The 20,199-nt window shown below is 34.9% G+C and overlaps 2 protein-coding genes across 3 annotated transcripts in view; both read left to right on the top strand.

The window, feature by feature from the left end:
- The first annotated feature begins 3,972 nt into the window (after positions 1–3,972).
- On the top strand, positions 3,973–16,415 carry LOC107704718 (homeobox protein MOX-2-like). Its single transcript, XM_016507705.1, has 4 exons — positions 3,973–4,024; positions 6,687–7,656; positions 12,172–12,344; positions 15,429–16,415. Exons 2-4 carry the CDS (start codon positions 7,152–7,154, stop codon positions 15,648–15,650), a joined length of 900 nt encoding a protein of 299 aa, XP_016363191.1. The 5' UTR covers positions 3,973–4,024; positions 6,687–7,151; the 3' UTR covers positions 15,651–16,415.
- Positions 16,416–18,773: 2,358 nt separating this feature from the next.
- agmo (alkylglycerol monooxygenase) overlaps positions 18,774–20,199 on the top strand; it is a 32,496-nt gene continuing 31,070 nt past the window's right edge. The window contains exon 1 of one of the 2 annotated variants that reach the window (XR_001636001.1): positions 18,774–19,049. Coding sequence is in view for 1 of the 2 variants with exons in the window: in XM_016507778.1 (XP_016363264.1) it covers positions 18,927–19,049 (123 nt within the window). In the remaining variant the exon portion in view is untranslated. The remainder of the gene's footprint in view (positions 19,050–20,199) is intronic. The other variant, XM_016507778.1, reaches the window with a different exon arrangement.

Below are 20,199 nucleotides of genomic sequence, written 5' to 3' on the forward strand. Positions count from 1 at the left end.
TGCGGGATTTATATATATTTTTTACTTTATATTCTACTTTTATCCCATACACCTACGAATGATTTGGATGTGCGAGGCACTATATTATTTTAATTAAAATAATAAAATAGAATTTTGTTATTAAAAACTATTTTATTAACAATTTAAATATAATAAAATATCATCGAATTGAATAATTAAATACTGAATTAATTATTATGACTATGAGTAATGAAATATTTAATATCAATTATATTTTATTATAATTATTATAAATAATCATTTAAATGTGGGTTGAAGTATTATGATTATGTCATGTAATTTGTCAATATTTTGTATTTAAAGGTTTGGGGTACAATGTCTAAAGCCACAAAAAAATATTTTGTTTGCATTATTTTAAAAACTAATATTTCTCACACAAATCTGCATAGCAGTTTGAGCAAAAATTACAACTTAACCTATATGCACCCTTTTTTAATGAGCAGCATATTTGATTAGTGACCTAAAAATAGTGCAGAAACTTAAAAAATGTAAATAATATATAAAAAATAATTATAAAAATATTTTTTTGTATTGAAATGTCTCAGAATAAATAAAATGAAATGATATTTCCAGCTTTAAATGAAAAAAAAAAAACCCTCAGATTTTCAGTATTCTTAGACTATTGGATGCTTTAATAAAATCTGGCTGCTGTATCAGCTCGATGAGTGTAACCGGGCAGTTCACACCAATAACACACCAGTAGAGGTCAGCAAGGCCATTTACATGTTAAACACAGTCTGACTAATTATTACTGGTTGATGAGAAACTAAGGACAAAAGCTATAGATTAATGGCCATCATACTTCAACTTGAATGGCACTTAAACCTTGGAATAGCGTATAAAGAGAGAGTCCAACATCACATGTGGGTTTTTCCTGATGAAGTCCAATCCTCACATTGAGAATCCATTAGTTCGCTATAGGAAGAAACCTCCCAAGCCCCCTATTAAGCACAGGGAGTCTCCAGCACTCTGGGATTTGGCCTTCGTCATAGGCACCAACAGCGAGGAAGCCATTAAATCATAAAATGTTGACTTCACTTTTTGAAATGAAAGGATTTATTAAAACATTGTGGTGGACCGGGGGGTACAAAAGACTTTTAGTGATGTATTTGGCTGTTACAAAATCATTTGTGGCCGGAGAAGCCGGTGGGCGCGACAAAATTAATTGGAGCGTGTGACAAACAGCAGAGATAGTCGGACTTACAGTCAAATACTTTCATGATTTATTAGACACAAATTGTACCACCAACACAAGGAATAGCATGGAGTCTTTTTACTGCGTTCAGTCAGTGTGTAAAGCACACCTCCCAGATCATCTCTGAGGACACATTCATAATGCTGCAGTGGAATCCGTGGCTGCTGGGTTGGTTTAGTAGACAACATCAGCGTGCATCCCTATTGTGTGTGTGTGTGTGTGTGTGTGTGTGTGTGTGGTGAACTAGAGCAACTTGTGCATCGGTACATCTATTAGATAAACACACACACTACTTCCTCTGCTATTTATAAAGGCCAGTTGTTCATTTAACAGCTAATTCAGTGAGTTAAGGTTTTGTTACACTTATATTAAATTAAATTAACATTTATAAATAAGATATTTGAATTAAAATGTAATCAAAAAAATATATATCTGTATGATTGTCAACAAAAGCTAGTTATAAAAGTACCATTTTTTTAGAGCACTGCACTCAAGAACATCTTAAAGATGTTATTTATTTATTCATTTATTAGAAAAGGATATCAGATATATTTGTATGATTTTCAACAAATGCTAGGAGTACAAAAGTACCATATTTTTATTTCTCTAAGAGATTTTAGAGAGGCACAGAAAACAACTGAATATTGCATTTATAATCTCAGATTATTTGTTTGTTTTGTTTTAAATAAAAATATTTATTAAAAAATAAGATGTTCAAATTCAAATGTAATTAAATAAAATCAGAAATAATATCATATGATTTTCAACAAAGGTAGGGGTACAAAAGTAAATTTTATTTATTTATATTTATTTATTAGAAAAGGATATTTAAATTCCATTTTCCATTTCAACAAAAGCTAGGGGTACAAAAGTACCATCTTTTTTTTTCTCATAAGTTTTTGTTGTGCTTAAGGACACTTTAGAGAAGCACAGAAAGCAACTGAACATAGCATTTATAATCTCAGATTATTTATTTAGGTCAATTTCAATAGAAATATTTATAAAAACAAGATATTTGAATTCAAATTTAATTAAATAAAAAATATTTATATGATTTTCAACAAAGGTAGGGGTACAAAAGTACATTCATTCATTTATTTATTTACTTGGAATTTTAATTTAGTTCAAAATCATTTCAAGTTGAATTTTAAATACCAAAAGAAAAAAAAAGAAATAAACTGGAGAATAAAACATTTTAACTGGACAACATCCTAGCAAACACTTGTCTTTAATTGATAGAGGACAGACGTCTTTGTGAAACTCTATCGGGACTGAGTGATTATGAGAATCATGTCAGTGTGGCAAAACTGTCCAACAGATGTTTTTGAGAATTTGACAGCACATCAAATATTTCAGAGCGCAATGGCACTATAACTGTGTATCCACAAAATCAATTCCATCTCTAAGCTATTTGCATTGTACTGCTGCACATCTTATTCAGTGGAATTTACAGTTGGCAAATGTTTGTTAAATATAAATGTAATGAATTACATGCTATTGTTTGCACTCCAGACTGAGATAAACATGAATCAGTATTTTTTAACTTTTTATATCAACAGAAAATGCAACACTTATGAGAGCCAGAAGAATGCAACTGAAAAATAATTTTTAAGAGTTCAGGGTTTGTTTCACAGTATGACAATTTAATGCGTGTATGTATAGAAGAAGGATGTCACTGTGCAGTTTAGAAATATGATTATTGTCTTGTCAGATGTTTTGTGCAAGTACTTTAAATAGCATCAACAACAGAAACGTATGGACAGCAGACATGGGTGGCAATTGAAATTGAAAAAGTCCATAGTTCAAGCAAACCATGACTATTTTCCGTCTGATATTTACATGCTCTCAAAGTCTGCTTTTAATTCTGGTTACTCTTCAGTGCTTTTTGTAGAACAGACGCAGACACGTCCTTTCATTTCAGCTGTTTGTAAATCTTTAGTGATAAATCTTTTATCCTTTTATCTTTTATACTGCAGAGATAAATGTTTCACAGTAAAGCTGGTGTTCTGTCTTGTATTTTTTGCGTAATTTGTGTAGTGCTGGAGATTTTTCAAAATGCGTATAAGTAGTCAAATTATAGTAGTTGAAATACTACAACTATTAAAAAAGGCATTTATAGAAGCAATTATTTTATGCATTATAAAAGCATAAGTTTAAAGCATTATAATTATATAATTATTATGCTTTATATTAATTAGAAAGACTAAAATTGTTTAAAAATTAATTGGTCGCACTATAGGAACATATTCTGTAAATGAATTTATGAAGGCAAAAAGTTGATTAAAATATGTAACTTTTTTTTTTTTTTTAACTGGACGTAAGATTCACTTTTCCTTATTCATTAATATAAAGTTGAACCTAAAATATTTGTGATGATAAAATTAGGCAGATCATTCATTATATTATTGCAGATCTAGATTAAGGCTGATATTTTCCATGCGTTTTGATGCAGAAATATTGAATGCGTTTGTTCTTCATATAACTGCATATAACTTTATATGTAACTGTGTTCTCTCTATAACTGCATTTAATTTGACTTTTGTGCTTTAGGAAGAGAGTAGAACCCAGAGAACTACTGAATACTAAAGCATTTATTTTGAATATTTATAAATTGTGTTTATTTAGTTCATATTTTGTTCAGAATTTGTTCAAAGGCTTTTGAAATTGAATGTTACAGATCAAGAATTTGAAAAAAAGTTGTTTAAACTGTACAAATGGACTTATTTTTAATATTATGTTTTTCTTTCTCCCCACAGAAGCTGCTGAAGTTTGATTTGCTCTTTGAAGACTCACCATATCGCACTGTTGGTAATGTGACTTCGATTTTTTGTCTCATGCTCCCTCTCTCTTTCCTTCTATTATGTGTCTTCCTATGCAACTCTTTTCTATTTGTCTCCTCAAAAGTGAAAAAAAAAGATGCGATCAGGCCTCAGTAAATCATGCCACGGGGCACCGCTGTGAGCAAGAAGGCATGACGGATAGCGAAAGAGAGAAACCGCCTATGAAAACAAACCTTGTGTGAACAGCATCCAGATCCATCCTGATAATTTGGCTAATAAGCAGGATAAACAGAGAGTTTGTGTTACTCACCCGAGACGTCGGCGGTGGGACATGGTGCTTTGAGAGATGAGAATGACCGTCTCTCGTCTTCTCCGCTCTCTCTAAATAAGGCCCTGACTCCACACTCTTTTCCCCATCTGCTAAAGCCATTTCCCCCAACAAGGCATCTGATTTCCTCTCCTTCTTTTACCCGTGAGCAGAGAAAGGCCCTGCTCTGTGTGCCGTTGCACCGCATCTGTCTCTATGGGTGAAACCTTTGGGACGTCTTGAATGGCGATGCTGTTAGTTCTGCTGGAGCAGAGCGGGCCGCGATGAGCACTGTTACTCTGATTAAAGCAATGATACACTACCATGACCGCATATTATAGCTAATGTAAATTCCATAAAGAATCTTTTATTTCATTTTAGTGAGAAGTTGGTAAATTTATATGGTATATATTGTTGGATTATATACTGCACAAGTACTTTGTGTGTATACACGTCTACATGCGTGTATACTCTGCACATGAAACCATTATACATTTTGAACATATATACGTTTTAAACTAGTTTAGCGAATTAATATAATTGTTATGCATGTAGCTGCCGTTTTTTACCTAAATATATACACTATACACTGTATATATATATACTATATATATATATATATATGTGTGTGTGTGTGTGTGTATAAATGTATAATTTAAATGTTGTTTTATAATAGTATGTGTGTAGAATAGTGTGTATGTGTAGACACTATTTTCACTCAGAAATTGCTAGTAAATTTCATAAACAAAATGGCAAAGTAACAAATGACATTAAAGAAGAAAAAACTATTTTCTTGTAAAATATTCTACAATAATCTATTTTATTTACAATTTTGAAAAATATTGTTTTACAGTGTACACTATTCTAAAGTTTGGTGTCAGTTTGAAGCAAGAGTTTTTTTTTTTAATAATGCTGAATAAAAGATGTTTTTATTCAGCAAGGTTGCATTTAGTTGATAAAAGGTTATTGCAAAGGCATTTATAATGTTACAAAATATTGATATTTTCAAATTAATGCTGTTTTTGAATTTTCTATTCATTCAAGAAAAATCTTCTGTTTCCACAGAAATATAAAGAAGCACAACTTTGTCATCACAGTTTAAAATATATAATTTTAATTTGTTACAATATTTCACATGGTTGTTTTACTGTATTTTTGATCAAATAAATGCAGATTTTGGTGAGCATAAGACAACATAAAAAAAACATTAAAAAAGTCAAAAACATTAAAAAATTTTACCGACCCCAGACTTTTGAATAATACATTAACAATCACATTTAGTTATAATTATTCAGAAGTGTGTGTGTGTGTGTGTATAAATGTATAATTTAAATGTTGTTTTATAATAGTATGTGTGTAGAATAGTGTGTATGTGTAGACACTATTTTCACTCAGAAATTGCTAGTAAATTTCATAAACAAAATGGCAAAGTAACAAATGACATTAAAGAAGAAAAAACTATTTTCTTGTAAAATATTCTACAATAATCTATTTTATTTACAATTTTGAAAAATATTGTTTTACAGTGTACACTATTCTAAAGTTTGGTGTCAGTTTGAAGCAAGAGTTTTTTTTTTTAATAATGCTGAATAAAAGATGTTTTTATTCAGCAAGGTTGCATTTAGTTGATAAAAGGTTATTGCAAAGGCATTTATAATGTTACAAAATATTGATATTTTCAAATTAATGCTGTTTTTGAATTTTCTATTCATTCAAGAAAAATCTTCTGTTTCCACAGAAATATAAAGAAGCACAACTTTGTCATCACAGTTTAAAATATATAATTTTAATTTGTTACAATATTTCACATGGTTGTTTTACTGTATTTTTGATCAAATAAATGCAGATTTTGGTGAGCATAAGACAACATAAAAAAAACATTAAAAAAGTCAAAAACATTAAAAAATTTTACCGACCCCAGACTTTTGAATAATACATTAACAATCACATTTAGTTATAATTATTCAGAAATTAATAAAGTAGGAAATTTTCTACTTTAGTATTATAAAAAAAAACATGAGTAGTAAATGTAAAAAAAAAAAAAATGCATTTAAACTTGGTGATTGTTGTAGGTGGTTTGTCGATGGACTGCACAAAAAGCATGACAGCACTATTTGTACAGTCAAACTTCCAATAGAAGAAGATCTACAGCTTAGTGGCTTCTAGCACTGATCTCCTGTCCTCTAAATCATCCTCACAACAGAGGAGAAAGTGCTGAAGATCAACAACCCATTAACACTTTTAACCCCTCTCAGTTGCTCTGACCTTCTCAACCAATCTGCCTTTTGTCTTTTGGGAGAAAAAGAAAAAGTAATGTTTTTGAACACAAATCACAAAAAGGGCTGAACTGAAAATCTGCCTGTTATTTTCTGTCATGTTTTAGATGCATGGAGCTGCAGGGCTGGACTGGCTCGCTTCAGTGGACAGTTGTGGCGGGGTTCTGTGACCCAGCCTCCCTCTCATGTTACGGCCCTATTTATAACATCTCCCACCCCTCCTTCAGTCCCAGCCCATTGCCCAAAAGCCCGGCCACTGTTAGGAAGCACCTTTCCCTCTCAGCTGGGCCGCAGTCTGCGCTAGACTGTCAACTGAGATCCAGCTCTCATCATCATCAGTTGCGCTGCCTGGCAACTCTCGATCGCAACGTGCATGGGATTATCACACACACACACACACACACACACACACACACGTGTACAGACACACTTTTTCCTTTTCCTTCATTTTCGTCTTTTTTTAAGGAGACACTGTTTGAAGTGAGACGCAACAGAGTGTTTTGTGTTTCTGCCGTTTGGGAAGTTTTCTTGTTGTGGTTTTTGTTCCACTTGCGGCTGGTTTGGTGCATGCGATGGATCACACGCTGTTCGGCTGTTTGCGCAGCCCTCACGCCCCTCCGCAGGCCCTGCACCCCGCCTTCACCCTTCACGGACGCTCCGAGCACCTCTCCTCGTACTCTGACCTCTCCACCTCCTCTCCTTCTTCTACCTGCATCGTGAGCGGTTACCCAGGTGAGGATGGGGGACTGTTTGGGGGACACGGGCACCAGAGAGGGCCACCCATGTCCCAGCAGCATCATCATCATGTACCCCAACCGCAGCAGACTGGATGGCACATACCGCAGACGGCCAGCGCCTTTCCAGCCAGCACCCGTCTAGGACTGGGCATCTCTGCCCCTGATTCAGGATCTTCAAATATGGGCCCGGGGGGCCCCAGCCTCTGCGCAAGCACACCGAGCCTCGGAGGAGGGGTGCCCTCAGGTGCCTCCTGTGTTCCCGGAGGGGATTTCGGACGTCATACGATGTCTCCAGCCGAGGCGGAGAAAAGGAATAGCAAACGAAGAAGTGACAGCTCTGGTAAGAAACAAGCTCATTTTTATTTTAAACGAATTTATCCTTAGATTAAAAGCAAAGGATCTGATCTGAACAAGTAATTTTTCATAGAAAGTCTTGAGTTTTTATGTCAATTTTTTTTGCAATATTGTTAGTATTATGATGGAGTGTCGTATTGTTTGAAATTACATTTGTCAAATCTAATTATATGTATATGTTGTAGGTGTGTGTGTAGATAGATAGACAGACAGACAGACAGACAGACAGATAGATAGATAGATAGATAGATAGAATTATTTAAATTAAAAATGTAAATATCTATACTTATAAATGTATTATTTATATTTATATATGATATTTATATACAAGAAATTATATATAAATTATAGAAAAATTATAAATAAAATTGACTTTCTTTTGGAAAATTAATATTTTCTCTTTTGCATATCACAAGAACATATGACATTATACTTTATGATAAATTCTTTGTAATGTTTTCTGGAATATCACTTCTTTTGTCATCGAGTTGTTTTAGTCCCCATTAAACACAAAAGGTTTCTCTTAAAACATCTAAGTTTGTTTTATTGTAACTGAAAACAGAGTTGAATAAGTCATAGCGCATTTTAAAAGCCTTCACTATCAGAGAGTGCAGTGCTAGTGTTTTCGGAAAAGATTCTCCAATGCAGTGTTCGTAAACGTGGAGCCGTGTTTTTTCGCGCTAGAGTTTTGTAGGTGTTGGCTGACACGCACAGAAGCAATTATTTTGGCTAGCATAAGGCAGATTGTAACTCTTCTGTGGGCATTTAACTGCACGCATGATTCACGTTTAGTCTCATCTGTTTCATCTCCTCACTTTTCTGGCAAGCAGAAAATAACGCTTGTGGTTAAGTAACTAATGCCATGGCCTGAGAGAGAGAACAGGAACGCCTGTGTTGGCATTTAACACGAAAAGCCGAACGTTAGATGACAGGAGTGCTATGAGCAGCTTTCTCTTTGAATATAATTTGTTTGTACATTGGAATCGGAATGGGAATAAACTGTTACTTTATTTTTAGTTTAGCTGATGAGTAAAACGGACAGGGAGATATGAAGTAAACTGAAGAGTTTTCGGTTCACTGCAAAAGAAGCTGGTTCAATCTGATGGGCATCTTCAGTTTGTTTTGTCTGGAATAGTTGCTACTACTGTTAAAAAATCAATTTAACACTGCATAAAATGGATCATAAAAAGTATTGTTACTTCAAAGGGAATTTTAACTACTTTCTGCCCTTTACAACAAAGTTCAGGTCCACACAAAAGGCACAGCCCTGCAGATGTTGATTTATTCTCATTCGCGCCAACCCAAAATTAACATAATATAAATAAATACATTTGTTCCACTGCTGGAAAGGTCTAACAAAAGTAGATGACTCCACACTAGTTTATACACATTTATATATATATATATATACATGTATGTATATATATATATAAATGTGCATTTATATATATATATATATATATATATATATGTGTGTGTGTATGTATGTGTATATATATATATATATATATATAGATAGATAGATAGATAGATAGATAGATAGATATAGGTGTGTGTGTATGTATGTGTATATATATATATATGTGTATATATATATATATATAAATAAATTGATTAATATGTTCTTTATGTATATTCTTCAGCTGTCAAATTCTGTCTCAATTTTCAGCATGTGACACTTTTGAATTACACAAACAAGATGTTAGATGTGTTTTTCCTAAGATATCAAACACATTACAGTTTTGACAGTGCAAGTGAGATTTACAAATAAATATAGAGTAATAACCATGTTATAGCAAATTAATATTGTTTTAAGGGTTGTTTTGGCTCAAAAATATATTGAATTTCTGCAGATGTAATTCTCGTAGATGTGTTTTGTGGGTTTGAACAGTGTTGTTCTATTTTGAGCATCATAGTTTTTAAAATGTATTTAAATTCAAAAATTAAATTATTCAAATGTTTTAATATTCTTTCTATTAGTGTAAACTGTCACACAACTTGATGGTTGCCTTAATTTCAGAGTAACTATGGCGTAACAAAAAATAAAAGTCTCTGCTTTATAGAATGATTTTATAATGAGCATCATTCAATGCAACAAGGGATAATTTAATAATCAAAATGTCGACATCTTAAGACATATTGTTTGATTTATTCAAAGCACATGTGGCTGTTCTAATAAAACAGCACATGCCTGGTTTGGATGGAAGACAGCAGCCTAGCGTGTATTTTGTCATGTGGGTTTGAGTGATATTCATTTTGGTTTCTTTTTTTCCACCAATAAAGCTCAGCTTCAGTGCGTATAACTAGAATATTAAAGTAGATGTCTATATTTTCATTGTAGCTGTAGTTTTTAAAATCATCTTTGAAAGCTCAGGCCATCCTGCTCCTTTTTTCCCAGTACTTTGCTTTTTTTAAAGAAGAGATAAAAGTGAAGGCACAGGCCTAATTGCTGTGGTGTAACCGCTGTGTCGGGAAGCCGGGAAAAGTTGCTTTAACTCAGAGCAGCTCTGTTCGTGAAACGCTGCTCGTGTTGGTTTTTCTCACTCCACAATGGCTGCGTTTAGCCCGCAATAAACGTTTTTAACGTAAACCTTTCTGCGCTTGTTTTAATCAGACCCACATTCAGCCGAACTCTTTTCTGTGACTCAAATTCACAGAAATTTTAGCTAAAACTGGGTACAGTCAGGGCCGTCACAGTCGCCATTTTGTCGCTAGAAATCACGTGATGATTATTTGTTCAAAGGAGAGTCACCATAGAGTGCAACTTCTATGTTAAACTGCCTACAATATCATCATTGCACAAACTCTCCGTCCTTGTCAGCCTCTGCAAATCCCAACCTGTAAATTATACTGTTAAATAACACGTCTGGCATGTGTTTATAGCCACCATGATGTAGCTGACAGCAGCGATTTGACACTTCATTTGAAAATCCACCTATAGTGAGATCTTCAAGGTGATGGGTATTAAAACTGAAATCGTATTTATAATTCTTCTCCCTTTCTCAGTTTATGCAGAGAAAACGTGAGGTTCTTTCTAATTGCCTTCAAAACATTGTTCTGTTTGTTTGAAAATCCGACCAGCCTGACACAGCAACAGTGACTCAACCAATAGCGGGTGTTTATGGGCGGGGCTATCTGTTTGGCTGACCAATAGCAGTTGAGAGGGGTTGTTGGGGAAAATCCGTTTGATAACGGTTTAAGAGAGATAGATCACCCAAAAAAGACAAATCTATTAATTTAGTTTCTATTGTCTGTGTAACAATAAAGGAGATATTTTGAACAATGTTTTAACTGTTTTGTCTGTACAATGAAAGTCAGTGGGGTCCAAAATAATTAAATAAATGACATTCTCAAAATATCTTCTTTTTTGTCTCCACTAAAGAAAGAAAGTCATACAGTTTTGGAACACCATGACAATGAGTACATTTAACAGAATAGTAATTTTTTGGTGAACTTTCCTTTTAAAATTGGATATTACAAAGTATTTTACCATTGGAAAAACATAAAAAAATGGATGTATTTGAAATGTCATGCTGATTTCTGTTGAAATGGCAAAGCAACTTGCGGATGGGGTCTCATTAAAGCCGACTCTATTTACAGCTGGGTTTTGGATTGCTAGTTGGATTAGCACCCACTCCACACCCTAAGATAAATGAACCCAAAAGCCTGATGTGCCCTTTGAAAGTGAGTCACAGCAAGACGAAGGCACACGTCTCTCAAAAAAGAATAAAATTTCCTTCCTCCAATGTCAAAACAACAGAAGCGCATGTGTCTTTGGTAGGATGGATTGCAGGTCTAATCTGACATTTCCTCACTGACCTTTAATGTTTCCTATTCAAGATTAGACTTGACGTAATTGAGCTCTAGCAATAACCGCATGTAATTGTATATACATGCGCTTTTATGCGTTCATATTCTGTCACTCCAAAAAACATCTGAAAGTAAGGAAATTCGCCAATTCGCCGTAATTGACAGCACAAGAGCGCGGGAGGGAATAAGTAACACTCCACTGAAAATTGTTGTGAGTTGGCAGCTTGAGTGGAAGACGCTTGTAAAATGTTGAGGTAAATAAACTAAGGAAATATATTTTTACACATCCTCCAGTACTGTTTTGTTCCATATTAAAACTACAAGGGTAGCGGATTCCATTAACAGTTAGGCGAATTAAGTCTTTGGAAAGTGTTCTGGTGAGCGCCAACTCATTGTGAAAATCTATAGAGCGGTTTATGAAAACTCACGGCTGAGGTTGACTTTTATAAACAGCTGTCATGAACAATTGCAGCATCGTAAAAGATGACTGGCAGTATTCCTTTGCTTTCCTTTATGACATTTCTGGGATTTCAACCCTGCAGTGATTGTATTTAATTGGAACGATTGCACTAATTGGGTTTCAAAGGGCGTTTTGTTGTGGAACGTGACGTTGATGCTGCTCTTCAAAAGTTTTTGCGACCGTTTCTGACTGTTGGAAATTGTTTCTTCCGTTCTTGCTTTTTCTTTTAAGAGTCCCAAGATGGGAATTACAAATCGGATGTGAGCAGCAAGCCAAGGAAGGAGCGGACGGCGTTCACCAAAGAGCAGATTCGAGAACTGGAGGCAGAATTCGCCCATCACAACTATTTGACCAGACTGAGGCGGTACGAAATCGCCGTAAACCTGGATCTCACGGAAAGGCAGGTGAGATGACTGACCGCGACCTCGTACCTGTTCATCAATCATTCTGTCAGAAGCTACCTCTGTTTTTTTCCGGGTTTAGTGCTTTTCTATCCAGCTGTGGCTATGGAGTGGGACTATTGTATTCCAGATGTTTCTGCAAGATCTCTTTTTGGCTGTAGTCAAGTAACGGGAGAGGTGAAGGAAGTTCTGTCCGCTAAGGCACTTCTGCCTTGCCGCTCCATCTTACAAATTGGTCTCTGCGTGGGAAGGTGCTTCCTACAGCCATATGTGAAATAAATAGCACATGACGCTTTATTTGGAGCCAAAGAAATATGGGTTGTTGTAACTATTTGATGTTTTAACCAAACAACTATGTAATCTTATTAAACCATTGAAGTTTATTGACTTCTACAGACATAAAGAGATGACATAATGCTTGCTGTTTTTGGAATTACATCATTGGCAGGTCATTCTGGCCTTATTCGAAACACCACTGCTCAATGAGCCATGCAGTTTCTTTCATTTATAATATGTCCAAAACTTCACAGTATTTTAGTTTACAAATGTGTTTCTAGACCTTCTGGTTCATCAGACTTTGCAGTTTGCCAAGGATCCCACAAGGAAGTGACATCTGTGGCCTTAAATTATGCTACATTCTCTGGGGATACATTCCCAAGGCTTAGAATTCAAAACCTTGCCACACGACAAGTAAGCAAATCCGTCTCCTGCAATGTGATCCCTGTGTGAACCTGCTGGAGTTCTGGATCTTTGTGGCAGGAGTAGGGCCACCACCATTTTGCACATGTAAAATGGTTACTAATCATAATAATAATATTGCAGAGCCTAATTAAAACAACTGTCTTTGATTAAATTTATTACAGCCCCTGCAAGACAGCACTGCATTGATATTCCTAAATGATTTAGGGGTTTATATTTAAACTCCTTCAGTTAATTCAGTCTGAACTACATAACTACTTAACATAAGAATTCAAACTTATTTTTTATTTATAATTAATAATACATTTATATATATATATACATATATATATATATATATATATATTTTTTTTTTTACATTTTGAAGAAATGTAAAATCACTGTGAAAGATTCCCATTGACATATTGATAGACGGTTCAGCTTTTAAAATCTAATATTCCTCAACGATTAGAATAGAAGTTCTATGGTTAATTCAGTCTGAACATGCAAATTCCGTTCAAACTTGTATTTATTTATTTATGCAGTTTATATCTATTATTTTTATTTATTTTTATTTATTTGTAACATTTTTTAAAATAAATTTTAAATTAAAGTGTGAAATATTCCCATAGACTTATACTGATCCTTAAGAATTAAACTCCAATTAATTCAGTATGAACTGCTTAACACACAAACTGTGTTCAAACTTTATTTATTTATGATATTATAATTCATACATTTACATATATATATTTTAAACTGTTTAATTTTTGAGCAATTAAAAATTAAAGTGTGCAGACTTCCTGTTGACATTATGAATGTTCAGCATTCAAAACCTGACCAAAAACAATGATTTCATTGTCATGCTGATTGTTTTTTTTTGCATGCTTGACTTTTTTTTTTTCTTGCATCGGTTTAACCATATGGCCGTCTTGCCACTGCAAAGACAGTGTCGTGTTGTTTTGATTCTCATATGCAACCAAGAGAAGTCAAGATGTGTGCCGAGTTTTATGACAACTGCAGAGTGTCTCTGATTTCATTTACACTGAACCAGACTTAAAATTTAATTGTTTCCCAATGCTGCTATGCAATTGATGGTATTTTTTATTTAAATTTTTTAGAAAATGCATATCTAGTTTTTGCATTTTGTTTGTTTTTGTCTAATGACATGCATGCACTAACCTGTAAGCAGTAGCATACTCAATGTTTTCAGGCTGAGAGAAGAATTGCAAACGTTGCAGATATATTTTAAGGGTGCAGTCTTACAGTGCTGAACTTGGGTGGCCAATTGAATAGTGTTCTAGTAGACTTGAAACATGTCTTGAAACATTAGCTGAACAAATCATTGTGTATGTCATTTGAAAGTAAAATGTGCCTTTAAACTTAACCATCATGTTTGATAACCATTTAAAAAAAAAAAGTTCAATTTACATTGATTTGGGCCTGGTATTCCTCAAGTCTGATTGCGTATGAAGAATTCTGGTCCATTGTGACTATCTATAACATTATACCCCTCCATAAATAAATTTTAGTGTATACTGGCCATTGAAAGCCATTGATAGCCATTTGGGAAAAATACTTCAAATGACATCATTTTGCTGATTTTAGCCTGGTATTCCTCATGTCTGATTGCGTATGAAGAATTCCAGTCCATTTCATGTGACTATCTACAACATTATACCCCTCCAGAAATAAATTTTACTGTATGGTGGCCCGGTCCCCCAGCGAGCCTTACTTGCACTGCAGTGACCATTTAAGAAACAGCTAAATCATCATTCTGGGAAACGTAAATACTGGCTCTGACTGAACTCGCAAAGAAAAGACGGAAACGTATGATGCCACAAAACAGATGGGCTCCAAATATTGCTGATCTGGAAATAGCTGCCAAATACGTGCATTGAAAGCCATGTTATATTTCTAACTTCTTCAGAGAAACACAATTCCAAACTTTGTGGATCATGCCTTAGAATAGCAGGGCGGTCAACTGATCGCATGGCTCTTTTGCAGCTGATCGAGGGATATTAGCTTACTGGAGTTTGGTGAGTCATGGCCTGATCCACCTCTCCAATCGCTCTGCCAAAAAACCACAGTAAACAGATCATCTGCACCAACTAGCGAACATACAAACTAAATTGCTGAAGACAAATTGCTCTTAAAAAAAAAAAAAGTTCCAAAATGTTTTTCCCCATTTAAGCACCAATTTGGGTTCCCAAAGAACCTTCCATGGAACGGTTTTTAAAATAACCATGTTTTTCTTAATGTGAAGAACTTTTTAATAACCGTTTCCCACTATTAAGAACCATTTGTGGAATGGAAAGGTTCCATGGATGTTTAAGGTTCTTCATGGAACCATACAGTAGATGCCAATTATTAGAACATGGTAATTCATGTGTCTTTCTTTCCCACTAGGTAAAAGTGTGGTTTCAGAACAGACGGATGAAGTGGAAGAGAGTTAAAGGAGGCCAACTGGGGGCGGTAGCAAGAGAAAAAGAGCTTGTGAATGTGAAGAAGGGAACGCTGCTTCCCTTCGAGTTTTCGGGAATTCCTGGACTCCACCATACACCGGACACGCTTATCAACAATGAGGACAGCCACGACAGCGACCAGAGCTCTGAGCACGCTCACTTATGATACAAACAGATCCCATTCGCCTTTCGATGCTTATCTAGGGTCATGTTCAGTTAGGGATTATGTTAAGTACGGACTGAAAGTACGGACTGAAAGTACAGACTGAAAGTACACAAAGACCATATGTGCCAATGAGGAGGCACCGTAACACGACGCCTATCAGGACAGTTCCTGTGACGCCTCAAGAGTAGTGACAATGTAAAAATGTACACAGGACTGATGTATTGTTGTGCATTTGGATGATACAGAATATCTGTGATACCCTGGCATCAATTTTCACAAAAAAAAGGTGCCTTGCTTGTTTGACAGAATTTGTTAACATGTTTGAAAGGTGCTGTAAGTCATTTTAAAATCCTGCCTGTCAGCAAAGCCGAATAGCATCCCAGATTTGTTGCTGTTTACAGAGCCTAGGGACTTCTGTCAGGTCGCATGGATATTTTCTGCATGCTATTCCATAAAATAATCACTTACAGCACCTTTAAAGTACCCTTCTACTGCTCTTTACTTGAAAGACAGAATCTAGCAGTCCAATCTGGCCCAACAACATTCCATTCAGATCTTGCACTGAAAAGGTGTAAGTTTTAGTTTGCACTGTCAATTTCTGCGCCTTAATTGATTTCTACTGTATGTTTTTGTACTATGTTGATGTCATCGGAATAATGATCAATCAAGCGTGCCTTCAAAAACATTTCAGATGATCTTATGTCATGTAAATATAATAAGTATTCATATTTTTCAAAAATCTGATAGCTGTATCATGTGCACACAATACCACATGCTTCAACAATAAACTTTTCGTATGTTGCTTGGTTTGATTTTTTTTTGAATGAATCTTTCTTTGAGGTCAGCTAATGAAAGACACTGCTTCAAGAAGGATTTGAAGCTTTTGCCTACAGTTTCAGGCCAGCTGATAGAATTGCCACCCATTTGGTTTTCTAGGACATTTTGGTTGTGACTTTTGTGATTTATTTATTTATTTATTTTAGTAGCATTGGTAAGAATGGGTTGAACTGTGGGATTTGGTTTTATAGGACGTTTTGGGATAAGAAAATATAAAACCCCACACTATGGGATAAAAATATAAAAAAGTTAAATGCAAATTTATATTGCACAATTCTGACTTTTCACGTCTGAATTGCGGGATACAAATGCACAATTCTGAGAAGAAAAGTCAGAATTGTGAGATATAAATTGCAAGAAAGAAAGTCGAAATTGTGAGCTAAAAATTACATTTTTTATCTTTTATTTCATGGCAGAAACAAACTCAAAATTATGAGAAAGTTTATATCTTGCAATTTTGAGAAGAAAGTCTAAATTGTGAGATCAAAAGTCGCAGTTACCTTTTTATTTATTTACTTTTTTATTTCGTGGCAGAAACAGGCTTACATTGAAAAATGAATAAATAATATTTTTTAAAAATTAATAATAATATTAAATGTATTAAATAATGTAAAATATACATTTATATACACTATTATGTATATATTTACAATTATACATTTGATACACTTAAAATTAGACATTCAAAATTATATGGGTAAATTAAAATTGATTTCAAAAGAATACTGAAATATAAAATTGTGGTCTGGCTGAGCAAGTAGAAAACACATTCTTATTGTTGAGCCTTGCTGCCTGTATCTGATTATTGAAATCTTATAAGTTCCGTCTACTGATTCCAACACCGTTTTCTTAAAACATGCATTTTAAGTTATGATAAATTGATAATCTTAACATGAATATTTTAATTTAATGTGAAGACATCTGCCTTTGGTAGTGAGTAATCTTGAAAGATGTTAAGTAGTAGTTAGAATTTGTGTTGAGTCACTTTGCATCTACTTTTATGCTGAAGCTGAGCAATAGGGACCTCCTTACAGAAGCTGAAATTCTGGGCCTTAATTGCACGTAATTGGACTGGACCTTCTGCACTGATACACAACCGTTGTTGTGTATTCAGCTGCGAGTCTAATCCATCAAGACCATTTTTCTGACCCTCAGCACCTTCACGCCTTAAGCTGAATGTTTTTATAGAGAAATCCAGTGAGGGTCTGCGACTCATCACCATGATTATGAGATGAATATATGCTAAGGCTGAGCGAGGAGCTTACATGAATAAGTTATTAAGGAAGGGGCAGGGGAATATGCTAAATGCAGCTTCTCCTCCAGGCAGGATCAGGACTTCTGCCTTAATTCTGAGAGGTAGGTGAGCAAACGGATCATATTCTATTACAAAATCAGGTCTGAAATATTGTTATGGTCCGTTCTCGCTGTCGCCACAGAGTGAGCCTGCATTCTAATTCGTAATGCAAGCCAGGAGAATCAAGAAACCTTTGCCCACCAGGACCAGAGATTCTGAGGGTCCTGCCAAAAGAATCAGTTGTAGCTTCAACTGCTTTTGACGGAAGAAACCACAAAAAGATATTTTGTTTGAATGTTTTCGTATCACCAAGGAGATTTCTGGAACTTCCTGCACAATGGAATAGAGAGGTCACACACAAAGTCATGCTACTCTCTGTTTCACATCGAAGCCTTTTACTGCCCTTTGACTTCTTAGGTTCTTTCTCCTGGACAGGAAAAGCTACATTGTTTTAAATATAGTCCAAGCCAAAAACAGCAGCAGACACTACAAGCTTTTCCAATATTTCATATTGTACAGGTACTGAATGTCCTTTAATGTCTTTGTATACAGTATTGTTTATTGTCCCTTGCAAATGTATTTATTTATCTATTCATTTACTTATTTTGATTAAAAAATGTATGCATGGTTATATTGTTCATGTACTCATTATTTAAAAAAATTAAGTCCCATAAAAAAAGAAACTGTAGCCATACTTGATTAATGTATAGGCTACTTAAAGCATACTTGAGATGGGATAGGTAATGTGTGAAGAAAACTAAGAGGAATCAAGGTCAACATTGTATTGCGTGTTGTCATCTAGCCTAGTAATTTTGTGAAATTATGCAAAAAGTATGAATATGATTGTGTCTATTCTATTCTATATATTATCTATATTTATCTAATTGCTCAGTTTGCTATGCCTTTCTGCAATAAAAATAAAAGTAGGCCTATAGGTCGATTTAGCTATAGTTTATGATCAAGTTCTTGTCGTGTGTCATGTGATCACGACATCTCTCTTCATGGCGGCTTTACAGTGAAGTTCAAAGGTCCAGACTCTTGTAGGTGTTCATAAACGCCCATCTGTTTAATCCGGCAGTGCGAGGAGCCACTGATCTATACTGTAGTCTCATTTTTTATTTTATTTGAGCACATTTACAAACGCAATGGCGCAAGTGGAAGTAAACAATGTGACTGTTTCTCAGGGGGTTCGTATGCTGTTCAGTCTGATGACTCCTAATGAATCATCATTCGCGACTGTTCAAGAGGTGCCGAAATATGTTAATCAGGTAAGTGTGACGTCATTACCGCGTTCACGGAGGATTTAGGAAAACAACGACGAGATTATACCCAGATTTATACTAAACGAGCTACACTGTTCAACAACAACAACAGCACACTCACACTCAACAGAGAGATTGTTTTCGGCAGAGCTTGCTGGAGGTGTTTACGTGTTTTTGTCCCCATTTCTGTTTCAGCACACATAGCAACATTGTTAAAAAAGTACAAGGATACCTTAGAAACTGCGCAGGAGTGCCATAGAAATGCAGTATTACCGACATTATACTGTGAAAAGTTTAGTTCTATCTATCTATCTATCTATCTATCTACTTACTAAGATTACACAAGTCCACCTATAGGACTACATTTATTTTTTATTGCAGAAAGAGTGATTATATTGATAAAATATTGATAATGTGTGTGTGTATTTATGGACCCTGGACCACAAAACCAGTGGCGGCTCGTGGGTTTTAAAATAGAGGAGGCACACTAATTGTATTGGTCAGGGATCCCTGCCGATTATTATTATTATTAATATTATTATTTGCTTAACCACTTTAAAATGGCTTTTTGGTTGCTTTTAGTCAGAAAACGTAAAGAAAACGATATACATACAGGAAGATAATATAATTTCACTTACCTGGCCTATCACTTGAAGCAAACATCCATCCCTTCTTAAAAGTCTGTATTAAAAGAGAGCTGGCTGTTGCGCCATTTAATTAAGCCGACTGCTGTAACGTTAGCCTATATCTAGCTTAGGCTGTTTACCCTAAATTTGTATATATACTGTTTAAATGACAGCTTGATAAATCTGTTGGCAATCAAATATTCAATATCGCTGCTCATCATAAGTACGTGGTACATTATCAGCGCAGCGGCAGACGTTCAAACTAATATCACGTAATTTACGTCTCTATGATGATTGGTTGATATCAGATGGGAGGCTAGCCTCCCTTACCAGGTTTCTTTTCTCAACACTCCTCAGTGCTGAAAGTGAACACTCGATGCTGATTGGCTAATTTTTTTTTACCAACAGAGGCACGAGAGCTCAGCTCTCCCCCGGCCTCCCCCTCCCCTTCTCTATCGTTAGCAGTTGTAATTACATCAGCAGATTCGGCACATTTGCGATAGAAAAGCGGCACTTTCCAACTATATTTA

The sequence above is a fragment of the Sinocyclocheilus anshuiensis genome, unplaced genomic scaffold, assembly GCF_001515605.1.
Source record: "Sinocyclocheilus anshuiensis isolate Anshui unplaced genomic scaffold, SAMN03320099.WGS_v1.1 scaffold758, whole genome shotgun sequence".
NCBI lineage: Eukaryota > Metazoa > Chordata > Actinopteri > Cypriniformes > Cyprinidae > Sinocyclocheilus > Sinocyclocheilus anshuiensis.

Bases quoted from the DNA above. Each gene is read 5' to 3' on its own strand.
- LOC107704718 (XM_016507705.1), top strand. From the start codon at position 7,152: ATGGATCACACGCTGTTCGGCTGTTTGCGCAGCCCTCACGCCCCTCCG. The intron at 7,657-12,171 runs GTAAGAAACAAG...TTTTCTTTTAAG, and splicing joins ACGAAGAAGTGACAGCTCTG to AGTCCCAAGATGGGAATTAC. The intron at 12,345-15,428 runs GTGAGATGACTG...CTTTCCCACTAG, and splicing joins TGGATCTCACGGAAAGGCAG to GTAAAAGTGTGGTTTCAGAA.